Raw genomic sequence first — 23,218 nt, 5'->3', positions numbered from 1 at the left:
ATACAGAGGTCAATTTTATGCTCAATGACTCGTGACAGTGGGGGTTCTAACATCAGATGAAACGGGCTGACACCGGAAATCCATATTCATTAGGATTTTGTCCTTGTATTTCTACCTCCATAGATAGAATTTACTACACTGTTGAAATACGCAAGGTGCCTGTAGCACAATACAGAGGTCAATTTTATGCTCAATGACTGTGACAGTGGGGGTTCTAACATCAGATGAACGGGCTGACACCGGAAATCCATATTCATTAGGATTTTGTCCTTGTATTTCTACCTCCATAAATTTTCTTATGGCAGTTATATTATCTTTCACTTTATTTCTTCTTTCATTTAGTAGCAGACAGTGATCCGGCATCATCCAGTTTTAACTTACCGGCCAAAGAAGGTGCCTTTGTCATTACTCATCAGAGCTGTTATAAAACCATACTAAGGACAGTAATACAGTCGGTGCAATATAACGTGCTCAGTCGGTTTTCGTTCCTGCAAAGTGAAAGCCAGAGCAAAGGCTGCCAGAATTACTAGAAAGACTCAGTTGCTTTAGCATACAGTTCAATGATAGAACAGTGAAACAAAATCAATAGGGGCCAAACATCTTGACCTTGCATTATTTGAACTAAATTCTTTCTCAGCCCTAGATCAAAAATCCCAACCTTGAATTCCAAGATTATCTATAATGACAACCAAAGAGAGATATATGTTCTTGATGTAATTCAGCCGACTCAGTACAAAATATAACTGAGATTCTTTTTCTTTTTTTGAACAAAAAGAAGAAATCGACACTCCCATCCAAAACTAATTAAGATGCTGAAAAAAATGAGTGCAAATAGAACTGACGAACCAGGCAATGCAGGTTAAAATATGAGCATGTTGAGAAACAATAAACCCATGTAAGTGGACGACAGGCCTTTTAATCTATTCTCCTACTGTCAAGCCAAATCCGAATTTGTAGTCTTTCTTCCAATGATCAATCTGCAGACAGGAAAGTGTAACACAGTTATGTAAAAGCTACAAAGCAAAGGGCCACGCCCTGGCTCCAAGAAGCAAATAACTTCTGCCTGGTAAAAACTATAATACCCTTGTAAACAAAACCACAAATTGTCAATTAAAGAATATATAAACTTCTGGGTTCTAGAACTCTCAATGGATCAGATCAATATTCCAACTTAATCCAAATATGGCTCAATTAAGCCAGATACACATCTCCAATGGAAATTCACCCCTACCCCTATCAGATCTAATCAAGATTTTTCACCCAGTTAGCTTGCTGGTTGTAGCCAGTGTTAGAAGGCACTGAGGCGAGTCGTTGAGGTATACACCTCTCAAAAATAGAGGTGGTAGCCTCTTAGTAGAGGGGCAAGGCACCTGAGGCAAGGCATTTACGCCTCACCACCATGGACCTCAAATTGGTCAGGCATAAGCCTCGAATAAAAAGCATTAAAACTGAAAAAAAATATTACGAATTAGTTATAATACTTTTTAAATTTTAAGAAAAATAATTATTTAGTTATTTATAAATAAAATAAAATAAACCAATCTATACTAACAATTTTCACATAATACTTCCCTTAAATGAAAATTGTCATTTGTTTTTCTCTTACTAAATGTACATGTTAGAATAGGGTTTATTTTTCCCAAATCTAATTATAATGAACAAAAATACCCTTGTACCAACAGAACCCACCTTTTATAGCTTTAATTCTTCGTCGTTTATAAATTATATTATATTGAAAAAAGATCTAAAAATATATAAATTAGGTAAAAGTATTTTTATTTAGTAAAAAAGGGCTATAAATATAAAATAAAATTCAAAAAAGTAACATTAAAAAGAACATAATTTAATAAAATTAAATATATATATATTAACTATGAAAGAAAAAATATATTTGAAAATATATAAGGAAATATATATACATATAAATGTATATATTAACTAATTTAGATAAACAGAGTTATAAACATAAAATAAAATAAAATAAAAACATAAGGCTCATATTAAAAAGAATATGTATGTAATAAAAAGAAAATATATAAGTTGGCTATAAAATGAAATAAATTGTCTCTATATACATACATGCGTATGAACATTATATTTATATACATAAATTTATAAAATTATATTTATACTTTGAGGTTTATGCCTCAAGGCTTACACCTCACCTCTTCGGTACCCAACTACCTTGACTCCACCTTTAGTCTTCTAAAACCTTGGTTGTAGCGAAGGCCCAGGATGGCATCTTGCCTTCTAGCAGCATTTTTCACTCTTACAACATATAATTCTAAAACCACCTAAAACAGAGAAATGGAGCCAATAATAAAATAGCTTTTCCTTTTTTTGTGTTCCCCTTTTCTAAAGAGTTGCACAGATTCTAGGACCACTGCAAATGTTCCACATTTACAGCATTGTTCAAAGTATCATACTCTCGATGTGCAAATTGTGTATCAAGAGTTTCAGTTGACAGAAACACCTTTTTTTAACATCTTGGTCATAGCCACCTAAGGGATGGATTTTTTTAAAGTAAAAAGCATATACCTAGGGTAGTTCCTTAGGTTCCATAACCACATTTCCTTAATAATTATCCATAATTTTCACAAGTACAAACTTCATGTTGAAATATAGAAAATTAACATGCTTATAAGGAAAAGAAGAAAGAAAAGAAAATTAAAAAAATATGGGGGTTGAACCCCTATTTTGTTATAGGAAAAGAAGAAGAAAATACAGCATTTAGCAATGTTTGTGTTGATTAAACCATAGCAAATCACACTCACACACACACACACACACACACACACACACACACACACACACACACACACACACACACATATATAGAGAGAGAGAATCTTTGGGCTCTTCTCCGTTCGCCTTCACATGCCCAACACGTGTGAAATTTTAAATGTAAAACCCAATGGGAGACGTATGTGTAAAAACCCAAGTGTAAACCCCAATGTTAAATGTAAAATCCAATGGGAGATGCATGTCTAAAAACCAAAGTGTAAAACCCAATCTCACTTTATTGAGCCACCATTTTTCTTTAACTCTCGTGTAAAAACCATTGTGTGATATTCATAAGCATTTGCTAATTACAAAAGTGCCATTATTTATTTCCTTGAATTTTCTACTAATTACAAAAGTGTCATTATTTATCTCCTTGAATTTTCTATTAATTACAAAAGTGCCATTGAAAGCAATCATTGTCTCTTTTTTAGTTATGCATATGGCATTAAGTTTTCATGTAATTACAACACTGCCATCAACATGTAATTACAATATTGCTACAAATTTGTTATTACTCTTTATACTTTTCATTTATTACCTCTCTCTCTCTCTCTCTCTCTCTCTCTCTCTCTCTCTCTCTCTCTCTCTAAGGTTGTCAATGGTTCGGGTTGGACCTGATGAACCCAAACCAATTGGGTCAAATTGGATTCGGTTCCTGATATATTGCCCCAATTCTTGTCAGGTCGAAGCCTGTTCCACCCAGTCATGAATTATAAATATATTATTTATATTGCATTTTTGTAAATTTGTTATATTATTTATTTTTTATAAAAAAAATGTATATATGATGAAAATAGTTGAAAAGATACTTGTCGTTTTGTTTTTCTTTATTTAAATTGTTATATTTTAATAATTTATTAATTTTTAAAAAATCAAATCAGATTGGATCAGATTCGAAAATATAACTTCCTCATCGAATTCAAATTCAGACCCATGTTTTATCATATCCAACCGGATCTTCGGATTGGATCTACAATTAATAGTGTCGGATCGGATTTGGATATACCCCTTATTCAAATCCAATCTGATCCATCTGCGTCCCTAGTCAATGGGTCGAGTTGAACCTGATGGGCCCAAACCGATTGGGTCAGTTTGGTTTTCGGTTCATGATTTATTGTCCTAATTCTTGTCGGGTCAAAGCCGGTTCCACCCAGTCATGAAATAATTTGGAGTCGGGTCTAAATTCTAAAATTATATAGGAGATAGTCCACTCAAAGATCTCTTCCCTGACCTTTACACTTTGTCAAACTTCAAAGGAGAAACAGTAAGCATTTTGGGTAATCCTGGCCCAAATGGGTCAATTGGAATCTGGGTTTTAGGAGGGGCCTCAGGGAAAATGAATGTGCCTCTTTAGTCCACTTACTGGATCTGTTAGGACAAGTTCATTTGGACCCATCCTTGGAAGATTCTAGAATTTGGAAAGGCTCCTTAGATGGCCTCTTCTCTTGTTCCTCCTCCTTTAATGTTCTTGCCACACCTAGTAACCCGGTTGGGGACTTCCCTGTAAAAGAAATTTGGAGTAAGCCTATTCCCCAAAAATTCAAGCCTTTTGTTGGGAAATTTTCATTAGCAAAGTTAGAACTTGCGATATGCTGTAGAGAAGAAGGCCTTTTGCTTGTCTTTCTCCTCACATGTGCTCCCTTTGTAAGGAAAGTGGTGAGACCTTGACACATCTATTATTATCTTGTTCCTTTGTGCATCACATTTGGGATTCTTTTTTGTCTTCTCTTTGGTTGCAGGTGGGTTCCCCCTCAAGATGTGGTAGGACTTTTCAACAGAAACTTTTTGAGGCAATCAAAGAAAAGGAAGGTTATGTGGAAAACTACAAAGGCAGTTGTTTGTTGGGTAATATGGGAAGAAATGAATAACAGAATATTTTTGGATAAGAGTAGAACAAGGAAGAAGGTAATCGACACAATTAAAGTTAAAGTAGCTCATTGGATAAGATCTTTACATATCTTTCAAGAGTTCTTACTCACAGACATTATAAGATCCTGGACAAAAGTAGCGCAATCTTCAAGAGTGAAAGAGAGATAAGGATGGAATTTTGATGGAAATCTCCAAATGGTGACAAGATTAAACTGAATTTTGATGGAAGCTCCTTTGGAAATCAGGGACTGTCAGGTATCGAGGGAGTAATCAGAAATTCTGAAAGGAGAATATTAGCATTGTTCTTTGGACCTATCGGCATGGGCAATTCTCTAAAAGCTGAGTTAATGGCATTGCTACAAGGATTGAAGATAGCTAAGCAACTAGGAATGAGGCATGTTGAGGTTGAAGAGAACTCCAAGGTGATCATCTCTTGGGCTAAAAACAATAGAACTACTCCGTAGACTTTCAAACAAGTGATAAGGGAAGTGGAAAATGTGGCAAGGGAGGTAGAGGCTGAATTTAAATGGGTTAGAAGGAGTGCAAATGGGTTAGCTGATTATGTTGCTAAACAAGAGGCTTTGAGGCACCAATTGTTTTGGGCTGCATTGTAAAGAGGGACAGAAATATGTAATAGTGTGGGAGCTCTAACCCCATACACAAAGTTGTAAAACTTTTTAACTCTAATTTCAAATAAAATTCTCCTTTGCTGATCAAAAAAAATTCTAAAAATATATACATTGAATTGGAAATTTGTGAGTCTAATGTGACCTCGGGCTGGGCTACAGTATTGGGCCAAAGCTTGGGCTAAAAATTTGTAGGGCCAGGCCCAAACCAAGTGTAAAGACAAAACTTAGGACCAAGCCTATAATTTTTTGGCCAAGCTAGGCCTTTTCATCTACACCTATTTAACATCTCAATTGAAATCCATGGAACGAAAGCAAACTGATGTTTTAAAACATTTCCTCTTCTCTCAATCTCTCTCTCCAAGAATTCAACCGCTTCCTCCATCCCTCCCCCATATTCCCCCAACGCCTCTAATAGTATGCACTTGTTAAAATGTCTTAGTTAAATGTATTTTTTAAGATTTTATTAATTATTTTAAAGTTATTATTTGTAATTGTAAAATTATTTGTTTTAAAATTTGAGTAATTAATGTAATTTAAGTATTTAATTATATTAACTAAATTAATAATTAATTGATTTGCCAATAGTTATTTAATTAAGTTAAATTGACTAAATTAACTAATTAAGTAACACTAAATTAATTTGCTTCATTTCTTCAAATAGTTAGCATTAAATCTGCCCATATGAATAAAATTATTAAATGGGTTGTGTGTTCTTATCAACCCCTGCAATGCAGGGGCACTCCGCTAGTAACAAAATAATAAAAAGAAATTAGTATATAAACACACAAAATGAATATTTTAGTTTAATAAATTCTATTTTCTAGAATTATAAACTCAAAAAATTAAGAATACAGAAGTATTTTATATTTATAACACAATGTACAAAACTCCTTGGCGATTAGGTGAGGCAAGCCTCCAAGGGCGCTTGTCACCTAGTCGTTGCCTTGACAACTATGATCTTGGTTCTATACTTTCACATGGGTCCTGCCATATCACCTTTTAATGTTTAAAAAAAAAAGATTGAAATCACCTAACTCCACTAAAATAGCATATCAGTGACCCTGAAAACTGATGCAATATGCCTTGTATCAGGCGTATCGTATCGATATTTTGAACCTTGGGCTCAGTTTGGATAGATTACAAATACAAATATGTACAGTGCAAATACATACAAAATACAAGGTCTTGCACTATACATTTTTGTGTTTGTTATTCCTTCCAAACTGAGCCTTGATTTACAATACAGGTAGGAAATACAAAAGCCCCTTTTTTCATCTGAGGAGATTCTAAGTTCTAACCAGATTTCTGAATCCATTAGTAGTTGGCAAAGAAGAATTTAACCAAGAAAAGTACTACATGGCAAACATCCATACTCACCTCAGCAGAAAGAATAAAATTGAGACCCATGTTCAATCTCTCTTCCAGAAAAGCAGCAGTGCAACCATTAGAATCTATCTTCCCCCTCAGACGACACTGCAGAAAATTCAAGCTTTAAAAACATAGAAACATATAAAACCATTTTTTTTCCTTTTTAATAGATGTTTTGAGTATTCATGCATTCAAACCAAACAAAAATTAATGTAACCCACAAGGGAGATGCAGGAAGTAAATTATTGAGAAGGATAAAATAAGCACTGTGATAACTAAAAATCACATTAGAAAAGATTTATTATTTATCAGAGATTAATAGTAATATGCAGGTGCTACAGAGAGATTTCCTTTAGCTCTCCAAACAGTAATTTCCAGAACTTTGGCTTTGGCTTGTTCAAAGATAATGAAGACCATGACCATTACAATGAAAGACTGAGTATAATCTCTGTTAATGGCAACATGAAACAACCTGAAAGAAGGACAAATGTAGAAAGGGATGGGCATAAAAGGAATTATGGAATTGAAGAAGAAAAGGCTTGTATGTGTCCTTTTTCAATAGTCTCAAATGGACAAGACTTTTTTTTCATAAGAAATGGACAAGACAACTTTTATAGAAGAGATGACTGTCTATTGAACTTCTTTATTCATTTTCAAAATCATTTGTAAGAAAATGAAGGATAAATTGACTAGCACAAAAATAACATTACAACAATAACAGTTTTCTAGAAAAGAATCCCTTTGCAGTTACTTCAATTGTTTAGGCACCAAATACTAAACCATATTATATATAAGTAATTGGGAGAGGATCTGTCTGTCAGGTCATATAGTGAGGCAATCTGAACAAAGCAGAAAATATCAGAAGACAATTTGCAAGAATGAATTGATCTCTTAGATGTGGGTGTCATATAATAAATTTACCTGTCGGAGGACGTAATCATAACCAAAACTTGCTGTTACATCTCGTGACATGTAGTTATACATGAAATCTGATGCTAGAGAAACCTACATTACAAATAACAATATAAGACAACACACAAAGCACATCTATAAAAATAGGTACTATAACTTCTATCAAAAGGCAACCCTACCTTCTCAGATACCTTCTGAACATAGCTGAGGGCAACCATTCCAGTACTGGCAACTTGCCCTGTAGCAACCTGCAGGAAGCAAATCAGATCCTTTCCAAGTGTAAAATAATCACATGATTTTTAGTTGAAAACAAATTTTATCAGTCATCAGCCATCATTTGTTACATCAAGCCATGTACCAAATAGAAACTGAAAGCACCACACTACCACTACCAGTTGGAGGATTAAAGCTACTATTAACAATGAGGTAATAAAAATACAAAATGCAATGGCATTTGAAGATCGATAAAGCAGTTGAAAGGAAGTACCAACCAGTAAAGCATTGGGAATTATTTTCCTGGGAAGAGAAGAGTTGGCAAAAAAAAGGCATTTGTAGATCTGAAAAGAAAAGAGAGGGAGAAGTGCAGAAGACTACAAGATCTTGATCAAGTTGGAGGAACACAAAATGAGGCTGATAGTGCAATTACGTTTTTCTCTTTTTTTCTGAAGATAAAATAAAAATTTATAAAAGGAAAAAAAAGAAAGAAATTACAAGAAAGGTGACCAGACCAGAAGCTACCCGATAGAAGAAAGACAACAAAACCTCCAACAAACTCAAAACCTCAAGCACATGTTCCACCTACTACTACAAACAACCTAATCTCCCAACCATAAAATTTAAGACAATCATTCAGCCGGACCTGCCCCCATCAAACCTTACAAAAACAACAGCCACACCCCAATAAACTGAAAGAAACCTAGCTCCAAAGAGATGGTCCAACACAAAAGAAACCCAGACCCATTATTTAGCTCATTTAACTGCTTGAGCAGGAACCTCACTACTCTTGGAACACTTTTTAGATTTTTTCACCTTTTTGAGAGGGCCCACACCAAGAAAGTCGCCTTCCAGCCTTGCAAAAACTTTAGAAACCTGCACCTTTTGAATATTTTTCTGCCTCCTGAAGTGCCTTGCGCATTGGGAATTTCTTTTGAATATCTGCCTCCTGAAGTGCCTTACACATTGGGAATTTTCTCAAGATCCTTAAACTTCTTAGGACTTGCATTGATTCTCTCCAGCTCCAGCACCACAATCTTCTCAACGATCTGCTCTTCCCCTTTTCTCATCATCCTCTTTATCCACATCTTCTGTGTCTGAAAATGAACTGAAGTTCACTAGAGCACCCTAAATGAAAACCAGCTTCAACATTCTTTAAGTTTTCTTCGTCATGAGTCATGACTTTTCTCCTCCAGCTCTCTAAATGCCTTTCTTGTGAATTCCTTACTCCAGAAAGGAAAAAAAAGAAAAGAAGAAAAAAACCAATGTTTTCCTGACTTCCACCTCTTTGTTAACCACTGTATCCAAATCAACCAAACTCTTAACTGCAAAAGACTCATCAAACACTACATCATCTTCTTGATGGTGTAATTATATTTGATAGGAATTATTGTAGAGATTTAGAGAGGTGAGAAAGTGACTGGCAATGATGATTACAGTATTGTGAAAGAGCAGGAGTCTCAGGGTCATAAAGAGGAAGGAACAGTCGAAGGGTTGGATTTACAGAATAAAAGTTGTGTTGAAATTCAAGTTTGTAGAGTGGGGATGGAGCTGGGCTGAAGAAGGTCTGTTATACAAAAGAATACATCTTTGCTTCATAGAAATGAGGATAAGGAGTCAGGGGAGAAAGAGAAGGAATCTACTACTACCATATATTTTACAGGGCAGAAGAACCAAAGAACCGTCCAAGTTTTAAAGATCTTTTGGCATTGTCTCCAAGAAGGTTTATAAGAAAAAGAGTGACAAAAAACTACAGAAATACCAAGTTGGTGACCAATGATATGAAAATCACTGAGTTAATTTATCTTTAACAGACAATGATTATGGGGATTCATTGAGAAATCGTTCAAAAGGGGGAAGATATTTATGGCATAGAAGATGGTGAAACAAATATGTTGTGTGGGCTTCTAAATGGGTAGTGAACCCCAATTTGGTAATGTTGTTCATTCATTCATCCTAATAAAATGTCTTTTTAAAAAGCAATTAAAACTATAAAATCATTATTTTTTGTGTGAAAACTAAGAATTTAAGACCTAACATGGACTCGTTTGGGCTTGCCTCGAGGGGCGTGGCACAAAGCCGGCCCGTAGAATCAGGAATGTAACATGTTTTACATTACATTAGCTATGTGAAGTAATGCAATTGAGTGAAAAAAGAAATTAGAGGTTTTACATGCTTGAAAATGTTTTATATGTTTGATTTTGTTTTTAAATTCCCATTTGAATATGCTTAACATCTTATGTTTATGTATTTTAATTTTAGATAATAGGTTTTTTTTAATTTTAGTTTATATCTTTTATTAATATTATGTTTAATATTTGTTGATTTTTTTTTTTGAATTTTTTGGCATTTTGTTGAATTTTTTGACATTTTTTTTATTTTTTAGCATTTTTTTATTTTTGTGCCTTGAATCAAAAAGGTGTGCGCCTCACCTTACGCCTTGCGCCTCAGGCGTAAATTGACCCCTGCACCTTTTTTGCGCCTTGCGCTTTTAAAACACTGGCCATGAATACTGACAATCAGTTTGTACCACAACTTATCTTGTTCCAAAAGCAATCTCCACAATCATTTACCCAACAAATGTTTCTGGGCCTAATATTTCCTATTCCTAGACCCCCACTATCCCTACTTCTAGAGACCACCTCCCACTTCACCAGATGATCTTTCTTTGTATCCCTTAGCTACCACAAGAAATCCCCCATTAATTTCTCCAACTGATTAGCTACTTTACTAGGGATTTTGAATGTAGATAACAAATAGACAAGCAAGTTAGATAGAGTAGACTTTATTAAGGTAATTCTTGCCCCTAAAGAGAGGTAATTTCTCTTCCACCCTGCTAGCCACTTTGAAAATCTTTCCAACACTGGACACCAAAGCTTTTAGAGTTTGGGTTCCCCCGCAAAAGGTAATCCCAAGTAATATAACGACCAACCCCCTACCTCACAACCCAATAGCCTAGCAAGGTTTTCCATCTCTTCTTCTTCTTCTTTATTTGCTCCCACTAACCACCATAACTTCCCTCCCAACTCTCTAGACTCTTATTAGATTATTAGCATTAGCCCTTGAAATCAAATCACTCAAGATATTGGCAACAAAGTTGACAAGGAAAGGGGATAGAGGATCTCCTTGTCAAAGACCCCTTCTAGCCTAAAAAGTCCCTAGATACTCCATTGACCAAAGCGGAATAGTGATCAAAGGAAATAAAACCCTTTAGCCACTTACACTATCTCACTCCAAAACCCCTAGATCTCAAAACTTCCAATGAGGATGTGATCTATTATTTGTCTCCTGAAAACAAAAGCACCTTGGAGAGATCAACGATGGACTTTTTTAATCCTCTCAGCCAACACCATAGAAATGATTTTATACGAGTTTTCCACAAGGTTTATAGGTCTAAAATCCTTTGGGTGCTTTGAATCCGCCTTCTTGGTGATCAAAGCAACAAAAGTTGCATTTGCTTTCAAATTAAACTTACCCCTCCAAGAATTCAACAAACACCTCCAAAAGATCAGCACCAATAATCTCCCAATAGTCTTGATAAAAAGCCATTGTGAGCCCATCTAGACCCAGTGATTTTGATCTCTCCATGGAAAAAATTACATCCCTTACCACATACATCCCAAAGATTTTTTCCAATACATCCAGCACCTCCCTAGAGCCCACCCTCCATTCATAATCTACTAAACTTTCTCTTTGTCTGCCTGTGCTAGCATAGATAGCTTTGAAGTGGTCTACAAATGCTCGTGCTATATGAGTTCCTTGTCAAAATTTGTTCATTCCGCTCCAACTGGAAAATAAAATTTTTCCTTTTCCTACCATTTCCAACCATGTGGAAAAAACATGTATTCCCATCACCTTCCCTTAACTTCATTCATTTAGATTTTTGTCTCCAACTAATATCCTCTTTCCTCAAAATCTCTTCAAAATCCCATTTTGGCCTCCATCTTTCATCATGTTCTTTCCCTAAAAGTCTTCTTTCCCCTTCAAGCACATCAATCTCCTCAATCTTGTGTACTATCTAGTCCTTTCTTTCCTTTATCCTCCCAAAATCCAATTTATTCCAATCCTTAATCCTAGATTTCAGCCTTCGTGATTTCTCGTAAAACTTGTACCACCTAAACTCCTACTTATCCTCTTCCCATCATTCTTTCACTTTTGGTACAAACTCAGGGTGAAGTAACCACATATTCTCAAATCCAAATGGGGACAGACCTCCTCCCATCCTTTCTTGGGATAGTCTAATTGGACAACGATCTGAAGTAGGTCTTGTTAAGGCTCTAGCTACAGACCTGGCAAAAAGTTGACCCAACCCGCGAACCCAACCCAAAAAAACAGGGTTAGGATCTCATATTTTAGATACTTGAAGTTGAGAATGACCCGATCCGACCCAACCCGGAAAAAACAGGGTTGGGTCATGGGCCAACCCGCTAACCCGATTGTTAGGTCTAATTGGGATTTCGGACTATTTATGTATTGTTAGAGATTTCCACCCTTTAACCTTTACTATTTAATGTTTGCTCTTTGAATTGAATTGTTAAATGTTCAAGTTTTTATTTTATTTTTAGAATTTTAAGGTTAATTCCTTTAATTTTGACATTTTCTTGTACTTTTTTCTTTATTTTTTAAAATTTCAGTTATTTTTTTTGGATGACCCGAATTGACCCGTGGGTAAACCCTAACCCAAACATTTAGGGTTAGGGTCTAGCATTTGCTGGCCCAACCAGAAATAACCCAACCCAAAGCGTCTTGACCCAACCCACCCATCCCAATTGCCAGGTTTATCTAGCTATCATCCTCCTCCAAGCTTCCTCCTAGCCTAAAGAAAAGAAAACCTATCTAGTTTGCTACAAGTAGGGAATTACTTCTTAATTGAATTTATTGGGATCACATAAATCACATAAATCATAAGATTCATGAACCAAATAGTAGAATTCAAAGAAAAACACGTATAATTTTTGCAGAAGGTGATTCAGACATAAGATTCAAATTGAAACTCTTGGGATTCATGATTCAAATCGCGAATTATCTCAAAAATCTAAGATTCTGACACCATTATAGGGTTCTATAATGGTGGAAATCAGACACTGTAAAAAGGCCAAATCAATTTTTTAGGGAGTTTCTCTTCTCATTCCATGCTTATTACTATGTTATTGCAGAAAGCTCTCTACTTGACAACATTAGGAAATCTCATAGAAACATAAATAGTTGTAAAGATACCGTTTCAATTTTTATTTATTATTGGTCAGCAGTAATGAATCTCTTAACTCCAAATGAAAGATAATCTGTGGTTCTGCATATAGCAGTAGAAAGCAGTGTCACAACCCCAAGACAATGATGCAAACAAGAAGCCTTACGAAGAGATACAAAATTAGAAAAAACAATGAAAAACAAAGAAAGAAAACCCTAATAAGTTGCCCAAGAAAAATCCAACCTCTCTAGCACCGCACTAGTGAGATTTGCAATCAACCTTGAAATCCATCTGAATGAGATGTTCTGTCTAGAAAGCCAAAGTTCTAGAATACTTGATGGTGTCTTAACTTCCATTGTTCATTAGAACCGTCTAACATCAATCCTTCTACAAGTAGACAACCTCAGAGTCTACCTCCACCAAAAGACACTCAAAACCTAGTAAAACATCAACCCAAGACCCATAAGAAATACCATTGTCTCTGCTCAAATCAATTCACTATGACCAATAGACCTTAAGAACACCATAAACAATCCTATGCATGGCCCCTGAATACACCTTTAATTCCTGAATGCCCGAGATTCCCAAAAAGATGCAAGGTTCAAATTGAATCAGACAACTCAATCAGAAGGGGCCATATTAGTGTGGCACATCATTTACAAATCAAAGAGCTCACAATAATCTGCTATCCTATATTCACTGCACACAGCAGAGTACTTTTAAATTCATCCTCCATCAGAATCCAATGAGCAGCTCTAATGGTAAGGAGATCAATAGAAATATGTGACAACCAGGTCCTGTTAGCGAAGATCCTTGAATTCCTTGTCTCCCAAATGTATCACAGGACAACATTCTTAATGTAACTCCAAAACAGATTCTTTCTCTCCAGGTGTTGGATATAAAGAAACTTCCGCAAACAAGCTCAAGATATAATTAGGAGGCTGCCACTTGATGCCAAAGGGGGTCGGGGTGGGAGATAAAGTGATTCAACATCTCAGTACAAAAAAAAAGTAAAGTGGATTTTGAAAACCCTACAAGATTTGATTTCATCAATTTTTTTAGGAAATCTAGATAGGAATTATTATTTTGTTACAACAATAAGTATCACACTAAGTAATCAAAGAAAAGGCAATAAATCAGGTTGAAAAAAATGAATTCTTGTGTCCAAACAAGGCATACACCATCAGAAAAAACTTTCAACTGTTAGTGCAGTAAACTGAAGCACATTTTCAGGACCAAAAGCCCCATTGAATCAATAGCACTATATTAAAAGAAAAAAAGAAGCTAACAAAAAGTTTATTTGTATATATTCATCAAAAAAAAGGTTTATTTGTATATCATGGATTATATTTATTGATGCACTGTTTGTTGCAGCATTTTCCTTTGGGAGGGAGGTAGAGCCCTTGTTAAAGATGAAAGAACACAAGGGTTTGAGAATTTGATACACGATAAGAAACTAGTAGATATACCATCTTATCTGTGTTGTATCGAGCAGCTAAACCAATTCCAGACTTCCGATGCTGACCAGCCCAAAACACTTCACTACCCAAAGACAAATGTGGAGTAACACTCTGCAGAACAATAAGTGTAATTTAAAATTAGTATGATCAGCTGAAAGAGAAAACTGATAGAATAACAATCCTAGACATACTTAGAAAGGAGATCAAACACACTAAAATCCATGACACACAGACTAAGATCAGAAGACAAATAATAATGTGTTTTATCAATTTATCCTGAAATCTGAACGCATCACAAACTTAATTCAAAAACAAGGAGCCAAAAAGCAAAAGATGTCATAATGGATAAAGGTAAACATGTTAAAAATATTAAAAAAGGCATCTATGATTTGATTTACCAGTGGATATGTGATGTACGTGTACCTATTATTTACTGGTAGGCTTGTTAAACTCTACCTCCCATCAAGTTGCAATTCCTCTTTCGCACTGCTAGTCTCTTCGCACACCTCTCTAGGATTGGGTTCAAAACCTACATTTCATGGGATTTGCACCTAGGAGAAGGCCCAAAAAGTCAAATGCCAAATAGATGCGGACCACTCTAAACACTGTGCTATAAATTCTACTTCCCTTTTCTCCATATTGACCCCATAAATGCAGCACTTTTCAAGACTGATTTTCAAATTTGAGACACCTTCAAATTTCTTCACCAGCTCCTTTAAATTCCTTACCATCCTGTGCTCTCCTTCACAGAAAATAATAATGTCATCTACAAATTGAAGGTGGGTGACAGATGTTATTTCTACCAACCTTCCAGCCCCTGGTCTCCTCCTCCCTATCCACCTTGGAAGTGAGTCTACTTAGAGCATTCACTACTAGAGTAAAGAGAAAAGGAGACAAAGGACCCCCCTGCCTTAATCATTTGTATGCCAGGAAGAAATCCCTCACTACCCCATTGACCAAAATGGTATAGTGACTCAATTTCAAGCACCCACATACCCAATTATACCATCTTTCCCCAAACCCATAATTTTCCATAGCTTCGACTAAGAAAGTCCAGTCAACCAGTCATTGACTTTCTCTAAAGATGATACCTACTTATATAGTATAGTTTTTTTTATAAAAGAGAGATTTATTATTGAAGGAAAAGAAAAGCCTCAAGGAGAAAAGCTTCAAAAAGGAGCGCAGTACTCTAGGCAATAATAAAAAAAAAATCGCATTGATGGCATAATGCATATAAAATACATTTTGAGAAATATATGCTACCTGTATGTAATTCGCACCAAATAAGGCACCATTCCCCAGTTGAAACTGAGTCCTGAAATCTTTACCCTATAAAGAATGAAAGGAAACATTCAAACTTGTGAAAAATGAAATGGCATTAGCAATAAAAGCAATATTATAATCATTTCAGCAGATCTAAAGCATTTTCTTCATCCTGATAATCAAAATGAATAACTGAATCTTTCATGACATGGAAACACCATTTGTATGAACATGATAGATGCTTAGGGAAAATAATAGTCAAAAGAAAGATAGATATGCAGGAAAAGCAACAATATATGATGCAGACATATTGATTCATGAGAAAACAACTAAATTAGGAAATTGCATTCAGATTCTAAATTTTTTTAGAAAAATAATGGATATATATAAATACATAAATACATACACACAGAGAAAGTACAACAGAAAAAAGGGGAGTTAAAAAGTAAGGGTGCCTGACCTTGTAATCAAAATTGACCATACCATGTGACATATGTGGCTCACTTGTGAGCTGTATAAAATACATGCAAGTTATTAATATCAAGAATAACTCTATCTAAAAAGACACTCATAACATGACATCCACAAATCAAAAGGAAAAAAAAAGGTATCCATATATAAAAAATTTAGAAGTAAACGTCAAAGACCTGAGAATTCGCCTTCAAGGTAAGATTATCAGTCAAATCACACTTCACTCTTGCATTAAGCCTCCCATCAGTTAATATCCTCCCAAAGAGCATTAACTGTAAGACACCAATTGACTCCACAAAGTTAAACCAAAGATCCAAGAAACATATACCTGTTTTAATTGGCTAAAAGCTATAAAAAGCCATTGAGAAAATAAATGTGGTTACAGATGCCCACCTTTGGGTCCAGAAAATTAGCGCCAAATTCATAATGTGCAGTAGGGATTTTGATGGTTTCGGAAGCTTGTGAAGGAACCTCCATAGGCCCCATGAACACACTGATAGATAGCTCAGAAGCAAATAATTACTCAAAACAAAAAGAGAAAAGTAAAATAAAAATGACATATACTGATCTCAACCCCCCTCCCTCGGGTGGAAGGAAGAAATTTACCTATGACTGAGGGAGAATTTCTGGTTGAGCCCCTTGGTGAAATCAAAGCGCATTCCCTCAAAAAGTTCCGGCTTTAAGGACACTGTCAAACACGTCAAATGGAACCCGATAACCATATTTCAAAACATGATTGACAAGATTTTCAGACTGTACTGCTTAAAGGCTTCACTACCATAGGTGCTCATTACCATAAGATTTTTTGGGGGGATAAATAACAGCCACATCATTTCAATAAAAACTCCTAACTGCCCAAACAGGCAGCAGGCCAGAAGATTATAAATACAATCAAAAAGGAAAGGAAAAAAGTTACAAATTGATTCCCGACCCTGGTCAACCCCAAACCAACTGATCCTTACAGCCCCAGATCTTGTTAAGGAGTCAACCAATACATTTAGACACCAGAAGAAAATAGAAAACGAGAATCTCTTTTGAATAGGAAAATGTAATTAAACCATTAGAAGCCAAAAAAAAAGGAAACAGGGAATAATTGCTCCAAAGCCTATACATCTACCATAATAGAGGGTAGAGAGATCCTGCTTAGGGGCTCCCAAATTTGACAGCTAAAGCAGAGTTCCATGCATGTTGGATACTCTATAAGTTATGAATTTAGTGTATGTTTAGTTTGATATTTATGTAACATATAATGTGCTTAACATTGTAAGTAGAACTCCCGGGACTCAAAAACTGTGGTAAACTGGCTGAAGAAACGGGAGGGAAAATTTTGGCAGTTAAGGAATGAGTTCAGGCACTTCAAACAGGCTTCTAAAGACATGGTTTTTCAAATAAAATGGATTAGAAGATCAGCTGATGATCTAGATAAGCAAGGAGTTAAGAGCGAATCTATGTTTTGGGCTATATTCTAGTTAGTACGATGTTTCTGTCGGGTTACTTTTTGGGCTGTGTTGTAATTAAAGGGATTGTTTTTGGGTTTGTTTGGGGCTGTGATGTATTCAGTGGACAAAGTGGAATGCTTGTCTGTCATAACTTCTTGTTGTACTTGAACAAAACACATAAATGCAGTCTAGGTCCCTAGTTACTTGTGTGTTATACATATCGAACAGTTCAAGACCCAACTACTGGGCGGTCCTACCTAATAGGGGAGGGGACAAACACCAAAACTCAACATGCTCCAAAGACACTTAACCTTCTTATTTATGCATCAACCTTGGAACTTCTTTAATTTTTTTGAAAGGTAATATAACCATTAAAAGCCAAGACCCAAAAAAGTAAGATGGTGGTATGGATCCAAAGGTGGGGTGTTCACACCCTTTTAGAGGCACCTAGAGGTGTACACAGGCGGCCCGCGCAAAGTGCGGGTTGTGTCGTGCTGGCCCGCATACCGTCACGGGTCATGCCACCCTCCCCAGTGAAAAGTTTGGGGGTTGGCCCAGCACAGCCCACGGCCCAAGCCCGTATGGGCCCGTTTCGTGCCATGTCGTGCCGCAGACCAGGCTGGCCCATGGGCCAAGCCTTAGCCCAAGCTGGGCCATGGACCGGGCCAAAGCTATTTTTGCCTATTTATTTAAAAAAAATGAAAAAAAAACTTAAAATTTTAATTTTATATGAATTTTGATGTATACAATTACTTGTATATACAATAATTAAATAAATTAGTATAATAAAATTGAAAACAATTGTTTATTTTATTAATATATTATATACTATATAATATTATATAATTATAATTTATATAATATATTATATATAAATATATAAAATATATTATATATTATATATGTAAATAGTATAAATGGGCCATGTCGGGCTGGGTCGTGCCAGCACGCAGGCCGCAGGCAGCACGACCCGCTTGGTCATGTCATGCCGGCCCGGCCCGCAGACCTAAAACCCTAGGCCCAACACAGCATAGACCATTGTGCCGGGCCAGTCCAAAGTCGGGTCAGGCCGTGCCGGGCCGTGGGCAGCACAGCCTGATTTACACCTCTAGAGGCACCTGACTCTCCAATGGTGCAGTGGAAATGGATATGGAGAGCTGGCGTCCCATCCAAGACGGCCTTCTTTGTTTGGACTCCTATTCTTGAGAAGGTTCCCACAGTAGACCGCCTGTTGGTTAGAGATAATGGGGTTTGTGGAGAAGCAGGTGAATAAGTGAACCATTTGCTGATTCATTGCCCTTTTTCTTATAAGATATGGATGCATCTTGTTAGGTTTTTGGGGGCCTGCTGGGTGAAGTCAGACAGAGTTCAAAGTCTGTTCGATTCTTGGCAGAAAGCTGTGTCCTGTAGAAGAGGAAAGCATTTGTGGTCTATGGTGCGCTTCGCTGTTTGCAGAAGTATATGGAAGGAAAGGAACAGGAGGATTTTTGAAAACAAACTCCTTTCTTTTGAATAGTTGGTGGGCAAGGTGGAAAGAGTGATTTTCAGATAGGCGGCGCTGAGAAGAGACTTTGCTGCGTTGACATTCCAGAATCTCTCTTCGAATTAGAATCAAACTATCTTTTTGTGAATATGTACATATAACCACCATACACACTACTCTCATCTAATATAATCTATACACTCTTCAACCTTGGAGCTTTTGAATGGTATCAAATGATCAATATAATTTTTGTCTCCCATTCCATATGTATGCAGCATAAGCACATGTAAACATGTTCTAAGTTAATTTTTTGAGCTCATTAATAATCAAGGTGGGACCAATAGAATGGTAGCTTCTGATAATAAGCATGCATGAGGAGGCAGGTGCTAGAATATTCTACAAATTCTGTGGCCCCAGAATCCCAGACCATGGCTTTCAGTAGCATGTTGCAAGTGTATTACATGTATGACAACAAATAGATATAATTACTATTGATTCTTGATGATCTTTATTGATACTTTTTCGTACAGCAGAACAGATTTTCTTATTGATCCATCTAGCAAGGAGATGCTACTGGGATGTCATGACACCGAATTCTCATGTGCCAAGTATCAGAACACATCTTTGAACCGCATGTAAAAAGAAAGATCTGTGCTCTAGCTATTTTTTATCTTAAATGTAAAACTAAAAGTCAACTACATAAGCTGATATCAGTATGGGAAACCAAACAAATAGCCAACTTAATGCGTCTTTGAAGAATAGAACACATAACACATGGACTTTCCAAATGAGGAAAGCAATTTCAACAACCTAGAAATCTTAGACTTGGTGGTATATTTGGTGGCCCAACAGGACTCCAAGTATGACATCCCAGGCTCGGTTACTCACAGGGGCAAGTTTCAACCCAACAACCCCTGCCAGACTGCCATGTTTATCTGGTCCCTTTTTTATGGTCATTTATCTGGTCTTTTCTACAACAAGAAAATGAAGCTTTCCATGACTAACACTGCTTGGAAAGAGTAAAATTATATTGGGTACATTACCAACTTGCGTTGGGTTAGCAAAGTCCATGGCTTATCCAGAATGTCCCTATCTGTTAATTAAACTGAGTGGAATGGACATGTGTTACCTCAATAACGCTGGACCTGTAAAAAAAAAAGGCCAAAAGTCTTCTATAGAAATCAAAGATTAGGCTTCTATGAATATCTAAAGGAAAACAAAGGCCTGTGGTGCGATTGAATTGGGGTTTTAAGGCTGTAATTTGCAACAATAAGTTCTCACATGCAAACCAAACCAAATGACCAAACGGATGAGATAAAAGGAATGATGGGTTGAGAAAGATCAGTATCAAACTGGAATTAGACACCCTCGTCTTGCTTCTTTGAGGCTTAGTTTAAGTATACCCAACAAAAGAAGCTGGACAGGACTTAAAAGTGCTCAAATATTAAGAAAACAAGTGGAATCAAATCAAATCTTGGTGATTTAATCAAATTATACTGGGAAAATCTTTCGTATATCATCTTTCATTAAAAAAATCTTTACTATTTGAAAAATCACATGAGACCTACATGAGTTGGCAACCAACTTCTTGGGCTTGCTAGAATAAGCTTACTGTTATGGCCCTTGGGCTCAATTCAACAATTAATCAGGTTTGGACTTGCTGGGGATTTTCAAAGGGACATGGAATTGAGCCAGATTCAAATGGATTTGTGAATCTGATTGCTCGTTCATCATAAGAGCTCCCAGACAGAGCGGTCAAAATAAATAAATAAGAGCCATTCTGGATAGACCATACAAATCTAGTAAGGAATGGATCCAACTTTCCTTTCTGCCTTTCACTTCTGCATCAATTGAATCAACTGAAACACAGAAGTATATTTAGAGAAGGAACACATGATATCATATTGTAAAAATATTGTCCAATGGAACCGATAACAAAAATATTCTCCTATGGGAGATTTTCCAATTCATGATAAAAATTTTCAACTCTTCCAACCACACCCAAAGGCACCAGCAAGTGAAAATACCTAGCTCTGCCCCTGGCAACAAAGGGGTGCCAGCACTGTTACCAGTTTGCTTGTTGACTCATGAGATCACATGAGAAATCATTATCTGCATTATGGTTCATGTATGTACACATACATGTCTATGTATATGTGCAGTTATTAGCACAGAGGAAGTAGATTCAATCAAAGCTAAAAACATAGGCAGTAGGCATTTACCTCTGCTTCGGATATTAAGTTTCTGATTTGATAGTTTATTACCTAGTAGTCATAAAATATATTAGACATTTTATATCAAAAAAAATGCGTTTTATAAGACTCCTTCTATGCAATCAAATGAGGCTTCCATTAAGCTCCATTATTTCTGCAGTCTACAAATTGACCCTACAATAAAAAAGGGTAAGTATTAGTTTCCGCTTCCTTTTTTTGTCTGGTAAACATTTGTCAAGCTGGTCTGCTTCTGTAATACAGTACCGTGCCCATCGCATTAGACCAGTAGATATTAATTCGTAATACACCAATATTCATATCTACCTTCCTAAGTTTTGGATTCATTAGAAGCACCATTTTATTCAAAACGAATGAAAATCAAAACCGTTCAACATAAGTCAGAATTCGTGGACATGAAACCAAAGAACTATTTCCGTTATTTCATCTATTTACCATCCAATTCACACTTAAATAACTTAAATTGAAACCAAAAAAAAAAAAAAAGATAAGAGAAACCTAAGGGCAGATAATATCATAATAACCACAATAAACTCACTTGGACTTTAATGAGAGCAAGTAAATTTGCAACAGAAAGAGAAAAGGAGATAATAGTATTATATTAAGAAACACTCACTCAAAGCTTCCCGATGGATTTCTTCGTAAGGTATGGGGCAAGGAAGATTCAAATAGTCGATTTTCTCCGCAGTCTTGGGCTCATTTCCCTTAGCGGGTGTCATAGGAGGAGGAACAACACCTATGTGGGATGCCATTCTTTAAAATCCAAAACAGGGGAGCAATGGAGAAGAATAACGACAAACCAGGTTTTGCTCTAATTGGAACTCCTATGGAACGATTTTAGCGCAACAGAACAGAGGCAGGAGGGCTGCTGAGGGGTGGATTATGCACATTAAGGGGAAAGAGGTAGTGTGGTGGTTCAGACTAAGCTCTTCCTGCCTGGGCTGCTGATTGCTGTTAGCGCAGTCAAGTGACCGATTGAAGACGGGAAGAGACAGCAATGGAGGCCAAGCTTGAAAGGGCTGTGGCTTCAGAGCTCAGGAGGGGGTTTAGGCAGGGTTTTATCACGACAACCGGGGCAACCGGGCCCAAGATCAAGAATTGCATTGACTAGAGCGGGTTTAGAGTTTAGACCTTAGATCCTAGATCGGGTCGAATGCCACCCTGACCCTGACCCGGTAAGGTAACATATTGGGCTTTTTGTTGGAAGGGAGAAGAGAAAAAATCTTCAGTTCCAGTTTTCCACCACAAAATTGTAAAACTCTACTAGTTTTTCTGTTTATCAATGTATATATAGTATAGGACTTTTGTCAGGTTTTGTTGGGTTTGGGCTTGCATTATATAATTTATAAAAAGTTGGGCTCCGCGAGACCCATAGTCCATGGTATGTTATAACTGGATTATTTAACAGCACATCCTGCACATGGATCAAGAAGAAGATCAAATATGGGAGAGTATCAAGAGAGGACTGTTGGCTCGATCAGGGGAATTGTAGTAGTACTGTATCAAGTTTGAACAACCTTGAGCTTGGTTCATTTCGTCTGGTAGAAGCTTTCCAACTGACTTTAATTCTCCGGACCCATCTTTCAATTATTTCTCTCTCTCTCTCTCAACTTTATTTAATTTGCTATCGTAGAATCTCCTTGCATGCATGTGTTCTTTTCAGTAGGTATTACATCCTTATCTTTGTATATATTCTTGTAATTAATTAACTAAATCTTACTGTAACTATATATAATCGTTACTGGGTGTTTTAACGCTTCCTCTAAATCTGTCTTAATCCGAACTTAAACTCCTTCGCGTTTAATTGTAGTTTATTTAACCCATGTTAAGTGTTAACCTAACCTCTTAGCTTTCACTTCATTTCGTTTTAATCAACGGTCTTAGGGCTGTGTGCAGCACTGCATTGGT

General features: G+C 36.3%; 1 protein-coding gene across 1 annotated transcript; it reads right to left on the bottom strand.

Moving 5' to 3' along the window:
* Positions 1-523: 523 nt before the first annotated feature.
* On the bottom strand, positions 524-22,572 carry LOC148854539 (mitochondrial import receptor subunit TOM40-1-like). The gene is made up of 11 exons (XM_088984687.1): positions 21,927-22,572; positions 16,764-16,845; positions 16,551-16,650; positions 16,334-16,429; positions 16,147-16,197; positions 15,687-15,752; positions 14,433-14,534; positions 7,742-7,810; positions 7,572-7,655; positions 6,660-6,755; positions 524-977 (listed from the first exon to the last, which is right to left on the bottom strand). Exons 1-11 carry the CDS (start codon positions 22,060-22,062, stop codon positions 921-923), a joined length of 939 nt encoding a protein of 312 aa, XP_088840813.1. The 5' UTR covers positions 22,063-22,572; the 3' UTR covers positions 524-920.
* Between the last annotated feature and the right edge of the window lie 646 nt (positions 22,573-23,218).

This window comes from Nelumbo lutea, chromosome 4 (genome assembly GCF_056320005.1).
Source record: "Nelumbo lutea isolate HS-2025 chromosome 4, American lotus-T2T, whole genome shotgun sequence".
Lineage (NCBI taxonomy): Eukaryota > Viridiplantae > Streptophyta > Magnoliopsida > Proteales > Nelumbonaceae > Nelumbo > Nelumbo lutea.
The sequence above is the reverse complement of the archived record's forward strand: the minus strand, read 5'-3'. Positions and strand labels throughout refer to the sequence as shown.